Source organism: Lissotriton helveticus, chromosome 3_1 (assembly GCF_964261635.1).
Source record: "Lissotriton helveticus chromosome 3_1, aLisHel1.1, whole genome shotgun sequence".
NCBI lineage: Eukaryota > Metazoa > Chordata > Amphibia > Caudata > Salamandridae > Lissotriton > Lissotriton helveticus.
In genome coordinates, this window is record NC_136061.1 from 744059666 (window position 1) to 744087101 (window position 27436).

General features: G+C 46.0%; 1 protein-coding gene across 4 annotated transcripts in view; it reads right to left on the minus strand.

Moving 5' to 3' along the window:
* USP47 (ubiquitin specific peptidase 47) overlaps window positions 1-27436 on the minus strand; it is a 1403284-nt gene that overhangs the window by 1079773 nt on the left and 296075 nt on the right. For all 4 annotated transcript variants that reach the window (XM_078680933.1, XM_078680934.1, XM_078680932.1 and 1 more), the window contains 2 exons: window positions 14858-14953; window positions 14614-14766 (listed from right to left, as the gene is read on the minus strand). In XM_078680933.1, coding sequence (XP_078537059.1) covers window positions 14614-14766; window positions 14858-14953 — 249 coding nt within the window. The remainder of the gene's footprint in view (window positions 1-14613; window positions 14767-14857; window positions 14954-27436) is intronic.

Here is a 27436-nt window from a genome sequence, read left to right on the forward strand (position 1 = left end):
TGCTAGTCTGGATAGTTGGAGAGAGTGCGTCCCCCCCCTGTTTTTGAATATAATATATTGCTGTCATGTTGTCTGTTCTGATCAGGACTGCTTTGTTGGTAACATGTATCTGGAAGGCTTTCAATGCTAGAAACACTGCTAGTAGTTCTAGATGATTGATGTGCAGTGTTCTTTCCTGCACACTCCACCTTCCTTGTACTGTGTATTTGTCCATATGTGCTCCCCATCCGGTGAGCGATGCGTCTGCTGTTATTGTCACCCGTGGAATTGGTTCTAGGAACGACCGCCCCTTGGTAATGTTTGTTATGTTCCACCACTTCAGAGAGCGGTGTGTGCGGTCGTCTACCAACACCAGATCTGTAATCTGCCCTTGAGCCTGATTCCACTGTGTCGCTAAGCATTCTTGTAGCGGACGCATTTGTAGTTTGGCATATGGTATTAGCAGTATGCAGGATGACATCATGCCTAATAGCTGCATGAACACTCTTGCTGTTAGTGAGTGTTGTGGCTGGAATCTTTGAATGATTGTAAGCATTGTTTGGATCCTGACTGGGTTGGGGTACACTTTGGCTTTTTCTGTGTTTATAGTAGCCCCCAGATATTGTTGAACCTTGTTTGGTTGTAGGTGTGACTTTGTGTAGTTCACCGTGAACCCCAGCTGGTGTAGTAGCTGAATTGTCTTTTGTGTGTTTTGAAGACATTCCTCTTGTGACCTGGCCTTTATTAGCCAGTCGTCCAAGTATGGGAAGACATGAATTTGTTGTCTTCTTAGGTGAGCTGCTACCACTGCCAGGCATTTTGTGAACACCCTTGGTGCCGTTGTGACACCAAACGGAAGGACTTTGAACTGATAATGTTGTCCTTCTACCACAAACCTGAGGTATTTCCTGTGGGCTTTGTGAATAGGGATATGAAAGTAAGCGTCTTTTAGATCCAGTGTAGAAAGAAAGTCCCCTTTCTTCAGTAAAGGAAGTACTTGTTGGAGCGTGACCATGTGGAAATGTTCCGAATTTATGTATGCGTTGAGAGGTCTTAGGTCCAGTATTGGCCTTAGAGACCCGTCCTTTTTGGGAATTAGGAAGTATAGGGAGTATACTCCTGTTCCTTGTTGGTGCTGTGGGACCTTCTCTATGGCATGCTTTTCTAGCAGTGATAGTACCTCTTGTTTTAACAGTGCCAGGTGATCTTGTTTCATTGGACGCTGTTTGGGGGGGATGTTTGGTGGGGTAGCTGTGAGTTCTAGGCAATAACCATGTTGGATAATTTGTCTTACCCACCTGTCTGATGTGATGTTTTCCCAGACAGGTAGGAACTGTGATAGGCGTCCCCCGACCGGTGTTATATGGTCTGGGGGGAGCTGTATGAAGTCACTGTTTTGGGGTTGGAGAGTTGCGGTTGTTGTTGTTTCCGCGACCTCTACCCTTGTTGTTGTTACCCCTGTAGCCACCTCTGGAATTACCTCTGGGTGATGTAGGTGTAAAAGAGGTTTGCTGCTGGCTTGTACCTGTATTTTTGGATCCTCCTCTATAGGTGGATCTACGAAAGGAACCTCTTTGTGTCGGCTGTTGCAATGCTCCCATTGATTTAGCCGTTTCGGTATCCTTCTTCATCTTTTCTAGGGCCTCATCTGTCCCTGTGCCGAAAAGTGTTTTCCCATCAAAAGGTTGGTTCAGTAACGATGTTTGTACCTCTTGTTTGAACCCTGATACTCTGAGCCATGCATGTCTCCTTAACATGATGCTTGTGTTTGTAGACCTTGCTGCAGTTTCTGCCGCGTCTAGGGCGCACTTTATTGAAGTGTTAGTAATTAACTTCCCTTCTTGTATGAGTTGATCTGCCCTCTTCTGATGTTCTTTAGGGAGATGTGTGATGAGTTTTTCTAACTCATCATAATGCGCTCTGTCGTACCTTGCAAGTAGTGCTTGCGTATTAGCTATGCGCCAACTGTTTGCCGCTTGAGATGCTACTCTCTTGCCAGAGGCATCTATTAGTTTAGACTCTTTGTCAGGAGGTGGAGCTTCTCCTGTAGATAAAGAGTTTGCTCTCTTACGAGCGTTTGTGACCACTAGTGAGTCTAGAGGAATTTGCCCTTTAATGTATATTGGGTCTTTTGGAGCTGCCCTATATTTTTTATCGATTCTTGGGTTCAATACCCTAGCCCTCACTGGGTCTTTGAATATCTCAGATGTATGACTGAGAAGGCCCTTAAGCATTGGTAGTGTTCCTGATGTTCTTTGTGCAGTAGGTAGTGTTTCTAATAAGAAATCCTGTATTTGAGGTTCTGCATGTAGATCTACCTTATGATATGTTGCTGCTCTATTAATGAGTTGTGCAAACCCAGTATTGTCATCAGGAGGTGAAGGTTTTGAGGGATACAATTCAGGGTCGGTATCATTATCTGACCCTACATTATACTCTTCCCATGGGTCTGCCTCCTCTGGGATTGTGTCTTCATCATCCCCAGGCTGTTCCCCCTCCCCTGTGTCACTCTCTACATCTGTTGTAGGTGTAGATGGTCGTGTGGGAGGAATATTTGGCCTATTGTGAGGAAGAGGAGAAGATGGTGTGTGTCTAGGTTTGGGAGAAGAGGGAGGAGTTGTATTCGTCCCCATTGTTCTCTTCTTCGGATGAGTCTTGTCGTCCGAATGTTCATTCTTCCTCTTTTTAGGTAGTTCTGTGACTACCTTGCCAGTCTTTGGGTCAATAAACAGAGTCTTTTGTTTAGGATCAGTCCCGTGTTCCTGTGTCGGTACCGCAGTTTTCGGGTCCGAAAGGTGTTTTTTCTTTTGAATGTCCATTTGTATTTTCGGTGCCGAGATTTTATTCGGATCCGATTTCTTCGGTATCGAAGATGTCCCCGGTGTCGAGGGTGTTTTCGACGCCGAAGCGTGCTTCGGTGTCGACATGGACTGCTTCGACTTCGAGCTTTCCTTGACTTGGTGCTTCGGTGTCGATGTGGTCCGTTTATCGGAACCGGAACCACTATGATGGGAGACCGAGTGTTTCGGTTTCTGTTTCGTTGCCGGGCTCGAAGGCGGGGCGTTGGAAACTTTTTTCGGTTGTCTGACCGGGCTCGAAGGCGGGGTCAATACCGTGGGGGGTCTGTTTTTTGGTAAAGGGACGTCGTCACTCACGGTTTGTTGGACGTCGATTTCCTCGACGTCAGACTCGTCCGCTTCAGACCCCGCCTCGTCGGCCTCTTCTTCCTCCTCTTCTGGGTGCTGGTCCTCGAACAGCTCCGGGATTGCTTGTGACTGCATTCTCGATACCTCGTGTCTTCGGGCTCGACGGTTTCTAATCGTCGACTTTGAAGAGAACGCTGCACAGGCCTCACAGTCCCTGGATTCGTGTTCAGGGGACAAGCAGAGGTTGCACACCTCGTGTAGGTCCTTGTGTGGGAACTTAGCACCACACGTTGGACATTTTTTGAATGGAGTCCTTTCCATGGACCCCGGGCTGGACTACGTCGAGTTTCTCGTAGTCGTCGTCCTTCGAACCACGTCGGTATGGAGTAAAGTCGCGTTCGATAACAATACCGTCGATTTGGAAAGGAATACGCGCCGGTTATAACCTTCTTTTTTGAAGTCGGTCCGGAGCGCTTCGATCCTCATCCGAACCCGATGGCGGAAAAAAACAATCTAAGGATGGAGCCGATGCCCATGCGCACTAACACCGAGAGGAGGAGTCATCTATGACGACAAAGACTTCTCCAGAAGAAAAACAAAGTGCAATCATCCGAGCCCAACACCAGATGGCGATCTATTCATAAATGTACCATCTGCAGCCCATATGCCTCGAACATGTATATACAAATTCCAGTCCAATTGGTGCTCTAAGTGGAAAGAGTAGGTTACCACTACTCAAATTAAAGTCAACAAGTGACTAAACATAGACAGTTATCCACCAAGCACTCGTCTTTCAAATAAAGTCAATTTGATCCAATGTTCATGCGTTTTTATTCCATCTTATCGTCATTTGATTTCTTCATCCAATGTGTTACACAATATCAGCCAACACGTGTTTCGTCTAGTCAGTCTATGACATACAGACTTCTTCAGGGCTGCAAATAATACAATAACCAATAATACATGTCACAATCCTATACTGAATATTTATACACAACTCAAATGCACCGAACAGTGTCAAAGATAACAGGCCAGCAAACTGCTCCAGCACTTACCTACAGTCTCTGTGCTGCTGGTCTGTCAACTTGGGAGCTAACACAACTCCCTCCACTGACCCATTTTGCACATTAGTGGAGAGGAGGTCGAACACAGGCTCAGTTTCCTCCTCCACACCCTCATCAGTGACCAGTAACATGGTTATGTCTGTCCTGTCATAGTGGGGTTTCCATCTATTCACATGCAGGACCCTATGAGGGTTCCTGGGGGTGCCAAGGTCAACTAAATAGGTAACCTCACCCTTCTTTTCTAAAATTGGATAGGGCCCACTCCACTCATCAGAGGGCCCTGGGAGCCACTGGTTCCAACACACACCAATTGTCCTGGAGTATACTCCTGCATAGTAGCCTTTTGATCATACCAGTGCTTCATGAGCTCCTGGCTGGCCTCCAGTTTCCTGTTTGCCATGTACTCTGCCATTCTAGATCTAATTGCAAAAAACACAGTTGTTGGACAGAATGTAGAACAATGTCATACATTCACCCCAGTACAAGGATCTGGGCCTAAATCCATCGTTTTTTTGCACTCCACACCACCCTGGGTTAGACACTGGCTATATGCAAATCAGCTCTGACCCTGTGCCTCATGGGAACAGTCCAGTCCGAACTACCAAGCCATGTCTTTCCCAGACCGGAATCAAGCATCCAAGGACAGGTTTCTGGCTGTCAGCCTTAATCAGCCTGGATAGCTTGACTCCAGTGGTGTGGAGAGCCTGGGACTCACGTCTGAGCATACCCAGCCCACTCGGGGTGAAAATTGCAAAAAACACAGTCGATGGACAGAATGTAGAACAAGGTCATACATTCACCCCAGTACAAGGATCTGGGCCTAAATCAGTGTCTAACCCAGGGTGGTGTGGAGTGCAAAAAAACAATGGATTGGCTGGGTATGCTCAGATGTGAGTCCCAGGCTCTCCACACCACTGGAGTCAAGCTATCCAGGCTGATGAAGGCTAGTAGCCAGAAACCGGTCCTTGGATGCTTGATTCCGGTCTGGGAAAGACATGGCTTGGTAGTTCGGACTGGACTGTTCCCATGAGGCACAGGGTCAGAGCTGATTTGCATATAGCCAGTGTCTAACCCAGGGTTGTGTGGAGCCTGGGACTCACGTCTGAGTAAGTTGGGATCTTGGAGAAGAGGTACGTACCTCAAAGGAAGGCCCAGGGAGCCGCAGGGCGAGTCTTTTGGTGTCGGGTAATCTTACCCTTAACGGATCGCAGTTGGATGGGGTCCCTTGTTCTGAGACTGCAGGCGTCGTTAGGTTCGTCGAGGAGGGTCTTTGGGCACTGTACTCTGGGTCACCTTCACCGGGGGGGACATCCTCGTGGTCTTGGATAACTCGGGGACACGCCGGGCTCGGCGGGTGCAGAGTGTGCTGGATACGTGGTTCCTGGCTGGCACCAGGGGTATTGCTGTTTGAGCAGAACCACTGCTCGTGGGAGTCCCAATCTTTTGGAAGGTTCAAGGCAGGCAGGTCCTCCGGGGTTTTCGAGGTTGCTGTTTCGCAGGAGCAGGTTCAAGGATCAACAGGCCTGTAGGATTCTGGGGCCAAGTCAGTGGGTGTCGTCCTCTTGTTAGCAGCTGCAGGGCAGGTCTTCTTGTTTCTTGTTCTTCTTCCTATTGCAATCGGGATCTGAGGAAGGAAGGTTCAGGGTGCCCCTAAATAATAAATTTAGGGGCGTTACAGGTAGGGTAAGGGCAGGGACCAATGGATCCCTGTCCTGGGGTGAGTACACCCCCTAGCCTGCTCCTTTCCTGTGGGACGGGGCAGGAGCTTAGCTGTGATTGGGCAGGGCTCCCCATCCTCAAGATGGCCGGAGCCCAGAGTTGTGTTTCACCTCGCCTCTCCCACCTGACGGGTGGAGTTGGCATAGGCTGGCACACCCACTTTTCTCACTTAGAGTTTCCCGCCGTTCTTCCTGCCAGAGTGGGGGTCAGAACCGGTGGGGGGACAGTTGCTGAGTACAGCAAGTGGTCTGGAGAAGTTCACAAAGGCAGAATGTCTTTGAAGCTTCCCCTGCCCATCCTGGGGAGGAGGCTTGGCACCTCGTCCCAGGATGTGCATTGTTGCAGGCCCAGGAGAGCAGGGCTCTCCACCCAGGGGTCCAGCAACATGTCTGCTGTGTGGCAGCCTAGGCAGCCTCTCAGACAAGACGTGGATTGGAGGTTAGGTTTCAGGGGGCATCTCTAAGATGCCCTCTGTAGTGCATTTTACATTAAATCCCACACTGGCATCAGTGTTGGTTTAATGTGCTGAGAAGTTTGATATCAAACTTGTCACTCTTCAGTGTAGCCATTATGGTGCTGTGGAGTTCGTAATGACAACCTCCCAGAATCATACACTCTTAATGGCATCACTGCACTTACAGTGACCAGGAATGGCCCTGAGTATTGTAGGGGCACAGGGCCCTCACCACTGGCATAGGGCACCCAGCTAGAGGGGTGGCTGATGTATGCCAGGGCAGTGGGTTTTTGGGCATGGCACAAAGGGATGTGTGCCATGTCGACTCTCTGTTTAGTTCTGCACCAAGACACTCAGCCTACAAAGGCAGTGTGTGTGTGTGTCAGGGTACAGGGCCCTAAGGGTGGCACAATAAGTGCTGCAGCCCTTAGGGGCCTTCTCCGGACACAATGCCCTGGGTACCTAGGGTACCATTTACCAGGGTCTGACATGTGGCCAGAGATGCCAATTGGGTTTAGGCTTTAGTACAGTTTTTAGGGAAGGAACACAGGCCCTGGGTGCCTGATTGGCAGGGAATCTCTCAATAAGACCATTTGCTTGTAGGTGATAGGGGGTGGTGAACTTGTAGTCGACACCACACTAATCCCACATAGCAGTCAGATAACTGGACAGGACGTTTGTGCCCCTATCTGACAAAACCTCTTTTGGAAAACCCAATCTGTCGAACACACCAAGCAGTGCTCTAGCCACCGCAGGAGGATCAATGGTTCCAAGAGGTATGGCTTCAGGGTACCTAGTGGCATGGTCAACTACCACTAAGATATGCCTATTCCCTGATGCAGTAGGTGGGTCCAGGGGACCAACAATGTCCATCCCCAACCTTTCAAAAGGAACCCCAACCACTGGCAGTGGTATTAGGGAAGCCTTTGTCTTGCCCCCTGCCTTGCCACTGGCCTGACAGGTGACACAGGAGCTGCAAAACTCCTTTACCTTTTCAGACATATGGGACCAGTAGAAATGGTTTACCAACCGGTTCCATGTCTTTGTCTGTCCCAAATGTCCTGCCAAGGGGATATCATGACCCAAAGTCAGGATGAATTCTCAGTACTTCTGGGGCACCACCAACTTCCTGGTGGCCCCCTTCTTGAGGTTTCTGGCCTCAGTATAAAGCAGTCCATCGACCCAGTAGAGTTTGTGAAACCCACTGTCATCCCCCTCCTCTTGCTTGGAAGCAATCCGGCTCAAGTCCTCAAAGGAGGGACAGTCACGCTGTCCCTGACTGAACTCCTCTCTGGAGGGTCCACCCACTCCGGTCAGTTCTGCCAAATCTGACAGCTCTGGCAGGGATGGAGTCCAACCGTCAGAGGGCAGATCCTACCCATCAGGGTTAGATTCTTCCTGCACCTCTGAAGTTCCCTGGGCTGGCTCACCAGGCCCAGTGCCCTTGTCCTTGGATGCTTGGCCCTTTGTTCCAGGGTCCAAGTGAGTGTCCAGTCCCTCCCTTCTGGCTAGTATGTGACCTAGTGACAGCACATACCCACTCAAGGATCTCTAACATTTTCATATGGAGTCCTCTCTCCACCTCTGATCACACAGAGGCTTCAAGATCATTGCCCAGTAAACACTGGACTGGGAGCACCTTTGGAACAGCTACCTTCATAGGGCCTGTCACACCTACCCATTCCAACTCCACCACAGCCATAGGATGGAGTTTGGTAGTGCGGATTGCATATGTTACCTGGTGAAACTCACCAGGTAACAACCTCTCTGGAGGCACCAGTTCATCCAGCACCATACTTACACTAGCCCCAGTGTCTGATAGGCTCAACCTCAGTCCCATTCACTTTGGGCCTCTGCCTGTACTTGTCCATTTTTGGAGGTAAGGCAGCAGGGGTTGCAATATTCACCCACCCAGGGACACTAAGGCTGCTTTCACCACCTGACTACCCCTCTCTGGGGCACCAGTCTTCCCCCCTACACTCACACTGGCAATCCCTGTGGATGGCCCCTTAGGGGATAGCTTCTTGGCGCAGACAGCATCTCCCTGCTTATGCCCTGGCTGGTTACAGTCAAAGCACTTACCCACCTTTGAGGGATCAAAGAACCTACCAGGCTTCCCTGAAATCCCCTCCCTTTGAATTTGGGCTGGCTCGGGGCCCCCCTCCCCCACCCCTCATGCCTCCTTCCGCAGGTTTGTGGGGGTCTTTGGAGGACTCCTTAGGTTTTTTTACCTTAATTTCTCTGGGCTTTCCCTTGGGAATGGACCTGTCCTCCTTTCTTCTGGTGACCCCCGGTCCTGAATGGAAACCTGGGTTCTCACCCACTCATCAGCTGCTTCCCCCAGCTCTCTGGGGTCTGTCAGCTTAGAGTCCACTAGATACTGGCGTAACCTCTCTTCTGCACAATGAGTCCAAATATGTTCTTTCAAAAACAAATTATACAATTCCTCATATGTGTTAACTTTGTTACCAACAATCCAGCCTTCCAGTGCTTTCACTGAAACGTCCACAAAGTCCACTCAAGACTTTGAACTCAATTTCTGGGTGCCTCTAAACTTCACCCTATACTGTTCTGGAGTCAGACAAAATCTCTTGACTAGGCATGCCTTCATCCGCGGGTATGATTCTGCATCCTCTTCCTTCATGATCAGGAGCCTATCCCTCCCGGCTACTGGAATCAACTCCCACATGAGTGCACTCCAATACCTAAGGGGACCCTACTCATTCTAAGGGCCCTCTCAAAAGCTGCTAGCCACCGGTCAATGCCACCCCCCTCAGTGCACTTGGGCACTATACCCTTGGGAAGTTTAGGTTCAAATGCACCTCCCTTGGACATCTCAAAATCTTCATAATTTTCAATGCCACCATTTCTTTTCAACTCCTCCTTCTCCCATAGCCAATTGCGATTTCTACTGCTCTAAAGCTATCAAAGTTAATTGAGCCTGAAGCTGTCTCTCTGCAAGGGAACCTTTCCCACTTTATGGAATCACCTGGCTAACACTAGTAATGATGGAAGAGGTCTCATCCTCAGCCTCCTCGTGGGTGAGGTTGGTGTGCTAGGGGGGGGTACATCCTCTACTCCTCCTGGGTTCTCTTCCCGTTCTCCGGCCCAGGCCTGTAGGGACTCAAGCAACCCTGCCTTCCTCATCTCCTTGGCAGCAGGCAGCCCCCTAAGCCTACACTGTTCCCTAAGCTCAGCCATCTTAAACTGGGACAGTTCCATGGGACAGCTCCATGGTTCCCTAGTTTTGGGTCACAAAAATCTAGGCACAACAGACTTAGAACAATTTGGAAAAATCAAAACAATGGATTAAAAACAGTTTAGTCCAAATTCCAAAAATCAAACTTAAAAGTTTTGTTCTAAGGCAATTTAGAGGATTTTTATAATCTTAATTCATTCACTGAACGGTGTACATCTTAAACACAAATCCTCATCCACACTGCTGCGCACCAAATGTTGGAAAGTGGGTTATAGATAGGTGCAAATGTAGGTCTGCCACTGGTAATAAGGCACTAACACATTATAAGACTCAGCATAGATCTTAGAAAATTATTCCTATTCTGAACCCTTGGTAACGTGTCTGCGAGCAGACAGGCTTAACTTCAAAGACAGGCGTGTAAAGCATTTAAAAACACCATTTCAGTAAATAATTAAGACACAACACATAATAAAAATCCAACACCAATTTATAAAAGTAGAAATATTTTTATCTTTAAAATGACACCAAAACGACAATAATCCAATGTAGGGAACCGGAGATATGAATTTTCAAAGATTTGATAAAATATAGCACTTAAAAGATTATAGCACCATATTGTGATACCTGCACGTGAAAGACTGAGCCAAAGTTAAAGTTTCAGGCTGGGCACGATGAAGCCCTGAGGGGCTACAGCTCTCGGTAGGTCCCGGTCTCAGTTTCTACCGTCACACTCAAACTTTTCTGGAGCTTTTCTTCCAGAGGGCCCTCAAAGCTCCCAGCCAGTCCGGATCCAGTGAGGGTTTGCCGGCTTGACTTCTGACGAGGTCCCGGTCAACTTACCTGGAGCGGAAGTAAAACATTTCTCAAGATCGCTTCAGCGGGGCAACCCAGGAATCCAGGCCGGCACACGATGGAAGGCAGGCGGCGTGGCTCTCGTGGTTGCTCCCGGTCACCTTTTCTACGAGCGGACTTGGAAACTTTTCTGGAGCTTTTTCTCGCGGGGTCTCTCGATGCTACTCATGTAGCCGGATCCAGTGAGGGTTCCCCAGCTTCAGTTTTCTTCTAGTACCGGTCAAACTCTGGAAGTTGGACCCATATGGCTTTTAGCGGGACGAACCTGGATGGCTTGGTCGGCTCGCGGTTGAAGGCAGGTGGCCTGGCTGGCCAGGTTGAGTCGGTGCCTCAATGGAGCATTTTCTCAAAGTTAATCCAAAGTTCTCCAAACTTCTTGAACTTCTTCCTGAAGTTCTTTAAGGGATCCCAAAGTGTCTCAAACTTACTCCAAGGGTCTGGAAGCTCCAAGATGGTACTTGAAAGTTGAGGATGTCAGTTTCCACAATCCACTGGTAGAAAACCCTTACAAATCTACTGATGTTTCTCCAAGGTGTAGATTTAGTTGGTGATGTTCCAGATGAGCTCTTTTAACCTGTAGCTTTTAGGGAGTCCACTCGTTAGTTCTTTTTCAACAAGATCACCCACAGGGCTGTAGTTTCAGATGTTGCAGTCTTCAGAGGTCAGGCCTTAGAAATCTTTGCACAGCAAAACTTCTGAACAGGGCATTTCTTGCTTCAGTAAGTTTCAAGAAGCAGATCTGGAGAGGTCTGCCACTCTCAGATACTTATTCCTAGTTCTATGGGTTAAGCAGGAGGTCACTTCTGACCAAGGGGAGCAGGGTAACTCCTCCAATATGTGACCACATCCTGTAGAGTGTGGCATTATTTTGTCCCAGAGTGCATCAAATCTTCCAAATCCATAATTGCTAATTTTCCAGCAAGGAGGTAAGAGATGGCTAAATGACGTTGGCCCTGACAGAACTTTTTCGAGTTTAAAGGGCAACTTTATCATCAGACCCAGGGTATTTCAATGGGGAGTACCTTCGTGCCCAGTGTAGCCTGCCTCTATATGTCATCGGGTGGGCCCCGATGATGAAGCATGTCACCAACCAGGTTGGTGAGTGAGGGGTTTCTAAACAAAAGAATAATTTTCTTTTGCCGCATCTCCGTCTCCCTCTTTAGGACCACTGGTTTGGTCCTGTTGGGCGACTCCTTCTGTTGTTTATATATCGTTTGAGCGACACCACATCGACCACGACTCTAACCCATACCGAGAGAACATCCGTTTATGGAAGCGCTACATTGATGATATTCTGATCTTCTGGACAGACACACGTACAACAACTTCTTCAAATGGGTCAACAATCTGAACCCTTACCTTAGGTTTACGATCTCCGTCTCTCCCTCTGAGATACCATTTCTGGACCTAACTAATAAACTTGATGGGGGAACTTTAGCAACCACAATGTACAAAAAAAGTACAGACCATAAACAGCCTACAACTTTACAGCAGCCACCATCCGAAATCACTCAAGGATTACTTACCATTTGGCCAGTTCCGGAGAGTCAGGAGAAACTGTAGCGCAGTGAGCGATTACAAAACAGAGTCAGCATTCCTGGCACAAAATCTTGCTGATAGAGACTATCCTCTGAGGTGCATTGCCATGTCCAGGAAAAGGGTAAGCAATAACAATAGAGAAAGCCTACTGGAGCACAGAGATAAACAGAAAACCAAAACTTTGACATGTGTAACTACGTACACACCAGCTTCTAACCAAATTACAAAAGTGTTAAGAAAGCATTGGGGCATAACCAACACTGGCACTTTACAAATTGACCAACCACGCTTTGCCTTCAAGCGGTCTAGAAACCTCAAAGACATGCTAATCAATACCAGACCAAAACCTAAGACCAAAAGTAGACAAGATACATTGTGGCAATAACCTGCTGTCAAAGGCCACTATCCCTGTGGCTCATGCACAGCGTGCACATTCACCTCGACACAGAAGACCATCACATTGAACAACACCTTCAAGTGGGAAATGCGCTCACACACGAATTGTAACACGGCCAATTGTATATACCTACTCATTTGCCCATGCGAACTCTACTACATAGGCATGACCACACGACCGATCAAACTACGAATATCGGAACATCGCAGCAATTTCCGCTGCCAGAAAACGAACACCAAAATGTGTGCCCACTACTTTGAAAAAAGCCATTCACCAGATTCCCTGAAGTGGGTGATTCTAGAAGCTTTCCCCAATGTATCCAAAACAAGTCTCTTCAACAAAGAACAAAGATGGATACACCGGCTATCCACGCACTACAGCGGGCTTAACGATGAAATACCCTGGAGTGCTTTGTAAGCAACTCATGCCCACACTATCCCTATGAGATATTATACACCAATGCCTGGGTAAATCCTCAAGGGGGACGACTCCTCCACCCCCACTACATTAACGGGACTAATTTGATACTGCTCTCCAATTTTACCCCGTAGATACAGGAGGTCACACGACTACTTATTGACCATGCAGCAACTAAGTGGGCTACGCTCCTCAAATCCCTCTAGACAAACCAGATCATTCCATTGCCATAACGCCAGTATTAGCCTTCCTATGGCATCTACAAGTGACATCACTCTGCATGTATCCCCATCACTACCTCACGGCTGGTCCTCCACTTTGAAGATTTAGTTAGCTGAACCATAGTCAGCACTGCGTCAAGAAGGCCATTCCATGACTAAGTACAACATACAGCATACTACACTATTCTAATGCGACAATGGATTCGCTATTTGATAAATAAAGGGTGCACGACATACAGCGCTACACACTAATAACGGAGCTTTTTGCTTTACCAAAAGTAATGAACCTAAACAGTCGGCCCTACTCCATCATGGCCGCCACTACTGATCTTAATTCAACAGCGATATTACTAAATCAGGTAATTCAAGATTTTGTTGAGGAGCGTTCACTTAAACTGATTGTCTCTAGATCTTAACAGGAACAATGCCTTCTATTCACGAGGTAAGCAGTACCTAGTGATCAGAGATACCATTTAACAATGGCCGTTATTTTCATACTAGTCAGTGAGGGGGATACCGAGCACACTAAACGTCACACGCAGGAGGCGAATCACTGCGCGTCACGTGACAAACACAAAGCATACATCTTCACGGTTCATTGGCGTCTCCAGTACCTCCCGGACCCGGTGGATAGATAGGGCAGGTCAAGGGGCAATCCCACAAAGCGTGAACCATAAGTAAACGGCCTTGACAGTCCGTATCTGTCTTCAAGCTCTACTACGATAAGTTTATTGCTTTTTTGTCATTACTGCATACTTGACCCCAAACTTGCAGCGAGATTTCCATGACTGTATTAACCAGCTGCCGGCTCAGTAGAAAACGTTTTTGCTCCCTAGGGGCCACACGGCACCTCTGAGGCCTGAAGTCACTTGCTCCGTAGCTCCCCACCATTGAGCCGTAACGTGAATGTAGGACTAATTCCTTCTCTCTACCCCGTTACAGGGACCCTCAGTTTTTCAGCAGAGGGCAGAAACCTTTTAGCTTATGCAAGTTTGAGTCACCCGCAGCTTCAAATTTGCCACTGGTACTACATGTAGCTTTAGCTTGCACAGGACAGAGTAAGCAACACGCTCCCGAGGGGATACACGGCACCCCGATACCCTAAGGCAATGGCACCGTATGCTCTCCTACAACGAGCAGGTCTCTCTGCCTTAAGCTTTATGGAGGATCAAACACATCCCTCTCCTGTCCCGGGGACCCTCCATTTCTGAGCCGAGGGTTGAAGTCAATTAGCTGAGGCAAGACCTGGTCACCCTTTGCTTAAAATCACCACTGTGATAACATATTGATTTGGAACACCATCGACAGATAGAGCACCACGCTCCATTATTACCTCCATACCACAGTTGAAACACCCCTGGTGTGAACAGTTGATACTCCACCTATCTGACTTACTGGCTCACCGCCTCCCTGCTAATATATGTGCGATTAAGGCACTACACACATACTCCTCACCGCTGCACACCGCCCTCCATTGTGCACTTGAGGGCTGAACCTGAGCTAGTGAGAGAGACACACTTGTTTAAAAAGGCCAAACTCTCAAAGATGGACATTCATTCTCACATACTAGACCACATTGGATAGGAAAACAGGTCGAAAGCTGCTGAATTATGTAATATAACTCACCTCATCTTCGACATCTATGAAGGCGCTCATATCCAACTCTTCTGGAAAGGTCATACGGTCATTTAGTTTAATTCTGTGCATGCTGGTGTAATCAAAGTCGAACCTTTTCAACTGCAACGTCAGTAGGTACGGGAAGTGCAAAAATCTCAGCCCCTGACAGAAGCAAACAACGCAGTTACAATACAACAGATTCTGACCATATGCGATAAGTTATGAGAAGAAATCTTTAATCAAAATCACTTGCCTTCCTGGCATCACATTTTTTCTTGCAACGTTCGCAGAAGTACTGATTCCCACCATCAAGGATTTCCGGCTGAATAAACGCATGCAGTGCTTCTTCCTGCAGTGGATTTGAAATACAACAGCAAAATATACGTTTTCGGATGTCAAGTTATAAGAATATTTGCAGTAAAAACACATTAAATACAGTTACAATATTTCACAGCTGGCCGTCAATGTAAGGATGTATCAAGTTTCATAGACAAAGTATCACTACCATCGGAATTGAAGTGCTTCTAGATACCAATTAGGGCAAAACACAAGCACTGAATTAGTAAAGTTGCCTCTAGCTCTACAGTTTTGCATAATGTAGAAAATAGTTTTGGTCATTATTCACAGATCAATAGCAACCACTTTATTAGCATCAGTGGCCAAAAACCCTCCTTTGGGGATGCATGAAATGAAATCGCAGCAGGTATCGCAATTCGATTGAGAGAAGGAAATCACATGTACAAAGTTTTATTTAGTAGTTGACTTTCAGTGTTTTATTCACTGGCAATAAGTTCAAGTAGTGGGGGCGCGCAAATGTTACCACTTTCCTGCGGAAACCATGAGGGAGTGAGCTCAGTGAAGTGTTGACTGTTGAAAACCTCACTCTGGAATGTAAGAGTAGATGAACCATTACCAAGGAGACTTTATCTGGAAATTTATATTGTTCTTGGTGGGAACTTTTTCCTTTATTTACATAGCCTTGTAACCAACCAGATGAACAAGTTATTTAACTTTGGGAACGCTTTTTCTGATAGAGACTATTGAACCACATCTTTTGAATAGCCCCCCAGGCGTCAGACTGGACCTGGAAAATGTTCAGCAGTACCCATGCTCCTCGGCGGCTATACACCGAGGCTGTTGGAAGTGACCAGTGCAGGCCTATATAGGCTCCACTCATGAACGCTGCTGTTGCTTTCTGACTCACCTGTGCTGACAGACGCAAAGCCATCCTCAGATTGATTGAGACCAATGTGCAGAAATCTAAAGTGGGACCTTTTAACATGGAAGAGTCCAGATCACAGAGCGAGGCGGACGGGAGGGCCAGTGCCGAATCTATGGTTAGATAGAGTTTCTACCATAAAGAGCATTGCTGAAGGTAAGTAACTTGATCTACTGAGAGAGATATTTAACCGCAGATTCCTCACCTTTTGAATAGATACCAAAGCAGTACCTCCCAGAAGGAGGTTCTCTGAGCTGGTTCAAACCAAAAAGTCCTACAGGACGGACAGGCAAAGTCCAACTAGATGGACTGGACTACCCAGAAAATAGTGCTTCGTAAACATATGGAGTGATGCCCACGAAGACCCCAGGCAAATGTTCAGAACAAGCACCCCACGTGCCAAAGCAGTGGTAACAGCCTTGGCTCCCAGCAGAATAAGCCCTCAAGCCTGCAAAGGGCTGCTTTCATGCCAATGTGTAGCAGATCTTAATGCAGGATATGATCTAGCCAGCGATGGTCTACTTCTGCACATGCCTGCTTTGTTTGTTCCAGTGAACCTTATAAACAGCTGATCGGACAACTGGTGTTCTTGGGTATGATCTAAATAGAAACTGAATGCCCTTTTTGGATCCAGCCAGTGGATTTTCTCCTCGTCCTAGTGGGAATGAGGAGGAGAAAAGAACCCTGGAAGATTGATGTTCTGACCAACAAGAAAGGGAGTCAACACCTTCAATCAATCAATCAATCAATCAGGGGGTTGTAAAGTGCACTACTTACCTGTGAGGGCCTGAAGGCGCTGGGTGGGGTGGAGGGGAGGACGGCTACGGATTGTGCCATGTTCATCAGAAGCCATTATAACATAATGGGGTAACCCAAATACTGTCCACTGACCTGTGTATCGATTGAGTTAGAAAACAGTTGGTCCTAGACTCATTTGCCATGCAATCGAGTCATAGTAACGTTCAAGATTTGAAATACAATTTAGATGTGCATATGATTAGCATAACGTCACAAATACAAAGTTCTCAAATTTGAGCACCTTCAAATACAAATAGCACCCATTATTTCTTTGAAAAGCTAACTGTATTTATTTCACAGACACTTTTTTTAGGTAATCAAATTACCATATCCTATAACAAAGTGAGAGATTACTCCAAAGGGAAGTGAAAAGAAACGTGCTCATGAGTAAGACAGATACAGTGAAAAAGAGGGATGTCAGAGTAAAGATGGTTTTAAAAATAATGATTACATTTATTATAAACAACGAAAAGTGATTATAGGTAAAATCAAGATCAGATAATCAGGGCCTGACCCTCATGGGTCATTCCTGTTCATGATTTTGCAAAAAGAAGAAACAGAGATATCATCTGTAGGTTAGGCAGGGTAAGGGTGGTGTCGGATACAGGCCCACTTGGGAAAGAATGTCAACGTTTAGACCCATGTAATATACAATAGAAAAACGCCAATGCTGCCATTAACACTTCACCACAAATTTCTATGACTCACAATTGACTGAAACAAAGTGAAGGGGTCTGATTCTCTTGAATGAATCTATAGTTTTATTCACTTTTTACTTTTGTTTGATTATTTGATCATTTTTTAGCAAAATTGTTTTAATTAAAAAACAACATATACCATACAATATTTGAAAAACATTCTGTACATTAAAACACTCCCCTTTCAACACTCTCACAACCACTCATTTGTGGATCACTCTCAAACACTCTCATACACACTCAACAGTATCACATTAATATTTACAATTGTTCAAAATCCACTGTTTCTTAAATGATGCCATAGATTTGTATTTGACACCTATTTGTAATTCTTTTTACAGAAATCTCATGTATTGAATAATATTCTTATGGCATAACAAACAAAAGGTCTACGCGTTTCAAACTCTTTTCAGTATCGAGTTCTCATCAGGACCACACTGTGAAGTAAAGAAGTGGGAGACCTTCGTTAGAAATGGGTTCTATACCATACTGGAAACTACTGTGTGGCTCAACATCCACTATTACACATCTTACCTCATTTTTTTGCAACAATTCAATTTGTCATCAAGATCACGGCGCTGGACCACCTAAACAACATTGAAGCACACAGCTCAGCTCAACTTTTCACAATATAAAAAGTCTGATACATGAGATCTAACTGACTGGTTGTCACTCACCACTGTGTCTTGGTATATGCAACATGTCCCTGTAATTTAATGATACGAGAGTCAATTGTGAACCCTTTTCTACCATCAGCCAGTCTTGATAGTCATTATTTCCTCACTTCGTACTAGTTATTTTCTTTTTGTGTTGGGGGGGTTATCTCAAAGTTGTCCCTGTAATGGTAAACCAAGACCATGTATATTACAATATATTCTCCATGCGCTATTTGTAAATAGCCATGTGTGTCTGCGTGTGTTTACCTTAAATGAGGGAAGCCATTGTAGGGAGCCGACTCAGAATCCTGAAACGACAAATCAAAACATTTTTAATGTCTTTCAGGTCGGCGCTCAAACGTTCTAAAGTTTTCTTTCTGGGATAATTGTGGCAGCGTTTCTAAGCTTTGATATTATTCTTTACCTTGATTCTGGGCTGTCATCACCAGACGTCGGCTCCTGGGGTTCTGTTTAGGCGCGACAATCGTGCTACCGGTTGTGCGCTCATTATCCCTGTATATTCTATTTCCGGGTGGCGCCATCTATGGATGTGACGTATAGTTGTGTTTTCGCTGCAAAACGGCGGCGCCATCTTGGAGTGGGTTTAGGTTACGTGGCTCTTTATTAAGGGCTGATGATAATCGGATTTCATTTTACGTATCATAAGATTATGCCATGTATTCAAAAGTAATATTGGAGAACCCGTTGAATCCTCGGAAATTTGCATGTGTGCTAATATGATGGTTTGTACGTTTATATGATCTCATTTGATCCTTCCATTGCCATATTCAGAAAACAATATTAGTGAACCCGGGGGAACCTCGGTCATAGGCATGTGTGCTATTATGATAGTTTGTACATTTCTGAGATCTCATTTAATCCTTCCATTGCCGAATTAAATCTAACTATCATCATTGCTTCGTAACGTGATAGTTTCGCCTCAAAGTCCCCTCCTCTCTTGTCCTGCTCAACCTTGGCTATTACGGTCCAACGTAAATCAGTTTCTGGGTGATTTTTCAATTGCCAGTGTTGTACCAAGGGAGCATTGAGAACCTTCCGTTTAATTCTTGATCTATGTTGTTGGATTCGTATCCTGATCTCTTGGTTGGTTTTCCCAACATACAGCAAATTGCATGGACATGTTATACCGTAAATCACATAACGTGACTTGCAGTTAGTAAATGTTTCGTGTCTCCATGAGATTGTCTTGTGTTTAAAGATACTCCCTTCATCTGTGGTCGCACAACAATTACAACTCCCACATTTGTGATGGCCTTGGATAGGTGGCAGGCCAAGCATGGTTCTCAAAGTCACCTGTTCATTTGTGGGCATTGATGCTCTCACCAATTTATTCGCTATGCTAGCTTCTTTCCGAAAAGCAAATAGAGGAACTTTTGAAAATTCCTCATTTAAATTTTTAATTAGATGCCAGTTACTCTTGATCGCTTTTTTTAGCTTGTTTGAATTGGGCAGTATGTGCTGACTAGAACCATCCGGTCCATTTTTTGTTTGCTTTTCTTTTCTAGAAGACACTCCCGTGGAGTCCACCATGCTCTTTTCATACTTCGTTTGAGTAATTTTTTTGGATATCCACGTTCCATCAAATTTGCTGTCAATTTCTCCGAGTGTTTCATAAATTCATCCTTTTGCGGGCAATTTCTACGGATACGTAGAAATTGCCCGTAGGGAAGGTTTTCCTTGAGGCTCCGGGGATGATTGCTTGAAAAATGTAATGATCTGTTCCGATCGGTGTCCTTTTTATATAGGGTGGTGATTAACCCACCTTCCTCTGATGGATACATTTCGACATCCAGAAAAGGCATTCTGGTCTTTGAATGATTCAGGCTGAATTTTATCTCTTGAGTTCTATTGTTCAGCCAGTTGTGGAAATTAATTAGTTCTTCTTCTGGGCCCGTCCATACAAAGAAGACATCATCAATAAAACGATTCCAGTTATTTATCCATTGGATGAAAGGGTTATTCTCATAGATAAATTTCTCCTCATAAGAGGACATGTACAGTATCGCTAATTCAGGGGCAAAGGGACAGCCCAGGCATATGGAGGGTAAGTTATATCTTCAGCTCACGATTCTTCCTCAGGACAAAGGGAGGGGAGACATCCTGAGGGTATAATCATAGAGTCGGATTCAATGCCGCAAAATAATAATAATCTGTAAATAGAGGCCAGAAATGTGCCTGTATTACTAAGCTATATGTAGGTGTCTGTGGGGTGGCCTGATCACAGCTCCCGGTGGTGGGTAGTCTGTAAGAAGGAGGTGCACATAAAAACGACCGTTCCTAATCAAAAGGATGTAATTGACAATAGTGAACCACAATCTTTGGCTTACCCGCACAGTGGTTGCGGTGTAGTACAGGGTATCATTTAATCTTTATTTCTTAAGTCTGCCAAATTAAAGGAGATTTACTCCATCGCGGGTGAACCAATCGTCGCCCAAAACGGTTTGAAAACACAAAACATGTAAGGACCCTTATTTAGCCTAAAAAATGCCAACTGGTTATTTCCCCAGAGATAGCTGCCCGTCTAGTGTGAAATTTACCTTGTTCTTAAAATTTGCAGAGCCGCCCAGGGGAATCCAGGCCTCACTCGACAAGCCCAAGCACAACTGTGTCTTTCACGGCTGGATTTTATGTGTTGAGCGCTGCAGTGTGGCGGGTGCACGTTGCTTTGAATGCGCTGTTTTTGATACTGTTGTGAAGGGTCTGAACAAACATGAGGACATTTCTAGACAGGTAGCAACACTAAACAATGGCTAGTAACTTTGTCATGTGCACCCCTCTGTCTATGTGTAATAACGTCAAAACACATCACCTGTACAATGTAGATTGCACATGTACATTAGTTCACTATGTTTAGTGCAGATTTCACCACCGCTGTATATTGTATAATACATTTGAGGTTTTTTTCATTACAGTTGTTTATTTTTCTGGTTATTTAATGTGGTGTTTTTCTGTGCTTTTAAGTCTCAATATTCTGTGCCATTCAGGACCCAATGAACAGATACCCCAGGGGTATTACCTATTTGAGATATACTGGGCCGCCAAGTCTGTTTTTCATTACCACCCTCGCGGTCCCCCAAGCTGGAGCAGGGAAGTCATGCTTACACGTCTGTCTGATGACAGCGCGTTCAACGGCAACATGCACGCGCCGCACTGCGGCGCTCAACACACAAAATCCAGCCGCGGGAGACAGTCGTGATTTGGCCTGTTGATTGAGGCATGGATTCCCCCGGGCCGCTCTGCAAATTTTAAGAACAAGGTAAATTTCACACAAGACGGGCAGCTATCTCTTGGGAATTAACTGTTGGCATTTTTTAGACTAATTAAGGGTCCTTACATGTTTTGTATTTTTAGACTGTTTTGGGCGATTGGTTCACCCGTGATGGAGTAAATCTCCTTTGTCAATTTGGCAGACTTAAGAAATCAAGGTTAAAGGGTAGCCTGTACTACACCGCAACCACTGTGCGGGTTAGCCAAAGATTGTGGTTCACTATTGTCAATTACATCCTTTTTATTAGGATCAGTAGTTCTCAATGTATACCTCCTTTTTACACACTACCCACCACTAGGAGCTGTAATCAGGCCACCCCACAGACACCTACGTATAGGTTAGTGATGCAGGCACATTTCTGGCCTCTGTTTACAGATCATTATTTTGCGGCATTGAATCAGACTATGATTATAACCTCAGGTTGTCTCCCCTCCCTTTGTCCTGAGGAAGAGCCGTGAGCGGAGGATATAACTTACCCTCCACGCACCAGGGTCGAAACGTCAACATTCTTTCCCAAGTGGGCCTGTACTCCACACTACCCTTACCCTGCCAAACCTACAGATGATATCTCTCATTTCTTATTTTTGAAAAATCATGAACAGGAATGAACCATGAGGGGCAGGCCCTGACTAACTGGTTTTGACGTTACCTATAACCAGTTTTTGTTTATAATAAATTTAATCATTATTTTTTAACCCATCTTTACTCTGATATCCCTCTTTTTCACCTTATCTGTCTCACACATTAGCACATTTCTTTTCACTTTCCCTTTGGAGAAACCACACATCTCGTTATAGAATATGGTAATTTGTTTACCTAAATAAGTGTGTGAAATAAAAACAGCTTTTCAAAGAAATAATGGGTGCTATTTTTATTTGAAGTTGCGGAAATCTGAGAACTTTGAATGTTTTTGTGACTTTATGCTAATCATATGCATATCTAAATTGTATTTCAAATCAAAAATTTTACTATGGCTCGATTGTATGTTCATCTGAAGAGGTAGGTCAAGAGGTCCTTGCTGAACTGGAGCAGTGTAGGGCTTTGCCGGAGGTAGAGGGGAATGTCGTTCCAGGTCTTGGCTGTGAGGTAGGAGAAGAACTTTCCACCTGCTCTGGTATTGTAGATGCGTGGGATGGTGACCAGAGAGGTTGCTGAGCTGAGGCGTATCTTGGGTGCGTGGAAGGATAGGTGGTTGTTTAGGTATGCTTGTACGATGTTATGGAGGGCCATGTATGCATGCTTTGAGGAGCTTGAAGGCTATTCTTCTTTCCAAGGGGAGTCAATGGAGGTCGCCTAGGCGTTGCGTGATGTGGGTGCGGTCGGCCATGTCCAGGATCAGTCTGGCTGCGGGTTTCTGGACGGTATGGGGCTTGCAGGGGAGATTTTTGTGGATTCAAGCACAGAAAGCGTTGCTGTAGTCCAATCTGCTAGTGATAAGGGTTTGTGACTGTTTTTCTGGATTCGGAGGTTATCCTTGAGTATGCAGAGGGTGTTGAAGCAGGCCGAGGATACTGTGTTGATCTGGTGATTCCTAGTGAGTGATGAGTCCAGTATGATGGAGAGGTTTTGTGCATGGTCTGTCGGGGTGAGGTGGTTTCCGAGGGCAGGAGGCCACCAGGTGTCATCCCATGCTCAGGGGGTGGAGCCAAGGATGAGGATTTCTGTTTTCTCAGAGTTGAGTTTCAGGCAGCTGTCCTTCATCTAGGTGGCGATGGCTTTCATCGCTTCTTGAAAGTTGTATCTGGTGATGCTGGGTTCTTTGTCGAGCGAGAGGATGAACTGGGTGTCGTCTGCGTAGGAGACTATGTTGAGCCTGTGGTTTCTGACGACGGTTGTGAGGGAAACCGTGTAGATGTTGAAGAGGGTGGGGCTAAGGGAGGATCCCTGGGGTACTCCACATCTGGTCTCTGTTGGGTCCAAGATGTAAGGCGGGAATCTGACAGAGTTCGGTCTGTGAGAAATGAGTTTATCCAGTTGAGGGCCTTTCCTTGTAGGCCGGCGTCGTGGAGTCTGGTGGCTAGTGTGCGTTGGGAGACGGTGTTGAAGGCAGCGGAGAGGTCCAGGAGGATGAGGGCAGCTGAGACACCCTGGTCCAGTATGGCATGGATGTCGGTGGTGGTAGTGAGTAGGGCCTTCAGAAGGAAGTAGTCTGACATCCTCTGAATGCACCTGTATGGGTAGAAAGTGGCATAAGGTGGGTTGTAACGCGCTCACTCATTCACCCAATGTTATGGCAACAAGAAAGACTTAGGGTAAGGTAAGGTAAGGGGCCAGAGAGAACAGCGGAGGGGCCTGAGAGAACAGCTTTGTAAAAGTTCAAAGGGTGCACACATGAAGGATGAGAGGACTAAAATTAAATCCCATTGGGTCATAACAAACAGATGAAGGGGAAACATATTTTGAGCTTGAGGAAACGCATCACAACTGGAAAGCTGAACAATGAGGATTAGTCAAGCAACTGTAAAAAGGCTGAAAGAGGCAACAAGCATCCTTTAACAGTGACCAAAGCAAGGCCTTGCTGGGCTAGAGCCAACACAACCAACAAAACTACAGATCAATTGGCATGGAATGGGTCTGTTTAGAAGTGCACTAAGCCACAAACTTATCCCAATGTCTGGGCTATACAGATTCGGTTGGGGACGCCCGAATGCCAAGATAACACCCACAACTTCCGGAGGAAAGTAGTAAGCTCTCAACTGTTGCTGCTGAATCTCCAGGCATGGAGGTGCAGTTGAGGAGGTTGAGGTGCAGAGCATTTTCCCTGCTGCTGCAACAGAAGACTCTCCCGAAAGGACAGGCTGAATGGAGGACTGATTTGTATGACCAGGAGTTTGGGATACTGTACTCTCCATGACCAATCTGAGGCCTCTAGATGACTTTGGCATGGTTTGTCCTGCACTTCAGAACTCTGGACACAAGAGGTATCAGTGGAAAGGAATACAGAAGTCCATGGGAATGCGTATGAGCGAGAGAAGTCTTGGATACTCCAGTGCACAAAAGCAGACATTGCACATTCTTAGCAGTGGTGAAAAGATCGAAAATATTCGCCCCACAACCAGTTGTAACTGTCACTTGTGATGTGCAAGGTGTCAACGGCTCAGTTTGAGTCCGCTCTGAGCCCTCCAAGTGGTGCATCACCAGGGAAATTCATTTGCAGTCTTGCTACATCCAGAGAGGCCGAGCTTCCTGGCCAGTGTTTAACTTGTAAAAAAGAAAAAAAAAAGCCAGGGCACTCATCGTGAAGCCACTGCAACTGGCACCACACATTGCCCATGCCATCAGGGGCGGCTCCTGCGCCAAGGTGGAGGAGCGTCGCCCCACTGCTCTCAGAGCAGTGGAAAAGGAAAAATAAAGTTTCTTATTATCATTTTATTTTTCGTTAGCTGCAGTGCTGTGTTAGGGCGGGCTGGTTTGAACGGGTGTGAGGGGGAAGAGGTGGGCACTCTCTAAGTGCGTATGATGGTTTGGCCAGCCGTCTTGTGCCGGCCAAAAAGCCATGCGCACATGTTCTCAATCAGCCTCTAAACACAGCCAGGGTGAAAAACAGGCACAGACCCCCATACCCCCCTCTGAGCACTGAACCACGGCGCTCAGACCAATCACAATGTTGCATTGCAGCATTGTGATTGGCTTAGGGTAGCCTATATGTTTCCTGCTTCTGGAACTCACCAGGAAGAGAAGCATCGACGGAGGAGAGACAGCTGCCATGAAAGGTAAGTGGGTTTTTATTCTTCACTTTTTTTCCCAGACTACTTTCTGCCAGCCACCACGGCATGCCATGCTGCCATTGATAGTAATAACACAACTACTAACTCTCACACACCCACAAGCTTGACAAATAGGACAATTTTAGGTCCCCAAGGCTATAAGAATGGCTTGGGAGGCAGGTAATAACCATTGGTAACGTATATTGAATTAATAATTAACTATAGTTGTAGTCATCTCAAAATTAGCCAGACAGTGCAACGTTGTGGCAGACTGCTACAAGCACCAGTGATAACATTTAAGCTAGAGCAGAGAACCGGAAATCACCAACTCAAGTTAAGCACTATTCCTGGCACAGAACCCACAACCTCACGTTGCCCTGCTTGTTGGAAGTACTACATGGCAGTGGTGGTGTCCATGAACAACTGCACCAGCTTCTTTTTGTTGGATGGAAAGAAGATTTTCAGCTGCAAACATACGGCTCTAAGGTCCAGGCAGCTGATAAAGAGCCCAGCCAGTTCTGATCTCCAACTCTCCCATGTGGCCTCCCTAACCCAGAAGCAATGAATCAGTCAACACTGTCAGCTCTGGGTAAGGTACAGAGAGTGGTATGCCACTGACTGAATCTCAATCCCACAGCCACCACCGCAGATCTTTCGCTGTCTTCTCCTCCCTGGGCCAAATAGGACTTCAGATCCAACTTCAGAGCCCGCTTGTGCTCTCTAGCATGCTTGAATAACAGCAAACCACCAATCCCAGCAACCTCCAAGTCATCCTCATTGACTTCAAGGAACACAGGTTGAAAAATAAGGAACATAGCCCAAATGTCCTGTACTCATCGCTTCAAGGGATAGGCACAAAACTGCACCATGTCCAGAATGACCCATATGAAGGGGAGAGTCTGCTAAGGAGTGACGCGTTTTTTTGGGCACGTTGACAGCGACTTGAGGTGGGCAACTGATTGAGGCAAGCTTGCCTTCAACAGCCAGTCATTGAGTTAGGGAAAGACTAGGATCCTTGGCCCCTGCAGGAAAGTTGTAACAATCGCCATCATGTTTGTAAACACCACATGGGTGCTGGTGAAGCTCAAATAGGAGCACAGCAAATTAAAAATGCTGGGCATCCTGCAGATCCAATGCTACCATTCAGTCTCCAGGGTCAGGCAAGGGTGGAAATCTTGAATTTGTCCTTCCACAGGAAGGCATTTATAGGGCATAAAGCTACAAGGGGACAGTGGCCTTTGTCCTTTTTCGGCACCAGGAAGTAGCATCAGTAACACCACAACCTACTTCTGCCTTCAACTTTCTCTTCTATGGCTCCTTTGGCCTGAAGAGCCGACATTTCCTGCTGCAAAAAGGGCAGATGGCCCTCTGTCAGCCAGTCTGAGGGTGGTGGAAGGTGCAGCAGAGTTTCAAGAAATATTAAGGCATAACCTGGCTGAACGATCTGCAGGCCAATTTATCCAAAGTTAGCTCGTAGGTCAGTTCCAGTACGGAACAACGTTAATGCGGAGGCGCTGCCACCACTTGACGACGCACACGGTTACTATTGAAGATTTTCTGGATTTAGTCTGACATCTAGGGAAATATATTAAAAAAGTGAGGTATATGCGTTTAGAAGTCTCTATGGGAAAGTCACTTTACAAATGCTGCTCACTGACCACTCCACATATGCAATAGTTTATTTCAACAGAATGCAACACTAAAAGCAAGATGTACAATAACTGTGCATGGTGGAACGACCAGAAACTGAAATGTACATGTCATGCAACTTGTATGTGAGAACTCATCTGTGCCCACCCAAGGTCAAGACTCTGTGATAGTGCAAAAGCAAGCATAAAGTCTCAGAAGGAAAAGGAAATGAGTTCTAAAAGTTTACACATTTTCAACAGTCTCTTTAAGTTAGCAGTCTCCTTGGGGTATGCAATGCATGCCTTACTGTTCTACTGCCAAAGGAACATGTTTTGCCACCCAAATCTACACTGCACGGCTTTCAATGCAATTATTTTTGGATGCAGAATGAACTACCAACTGACACTCCACAGCCACAGAGGTAATCGTGTTTTGTCGCTCAAATGTACTCCATCATGAATTTTGAAAAATACACTGCTGCGTAGTCTTTCTTCTACCCCTCCACACTTCCTGTCTTATCTCCCACTCGCATGATTTTATTCTTCCAGTTTTCCCGTTTTGGGATGGTTTTCCTCTCTATCTTACTCCTTGGTTATCCCTCTTCTGCTTTTTTCTCTGTTGCTCTGGATCAAAGTACAATGATTACTAATAAGTCCTAGACCCCAAAATTGAGTGCTGATGCCTAGGATCAATAAGCATAGTCTGAAGTGTGCCAGTTATGTCTCCCATGCGGGGAAAGAACAATTATATTTTTTGTTTGAAGGCACTGTTACATAGAACACCGGCTTTTGAATGTTGCCAGGTCGAAGCGTGAAGTGTTGATGGACAAGTTACTT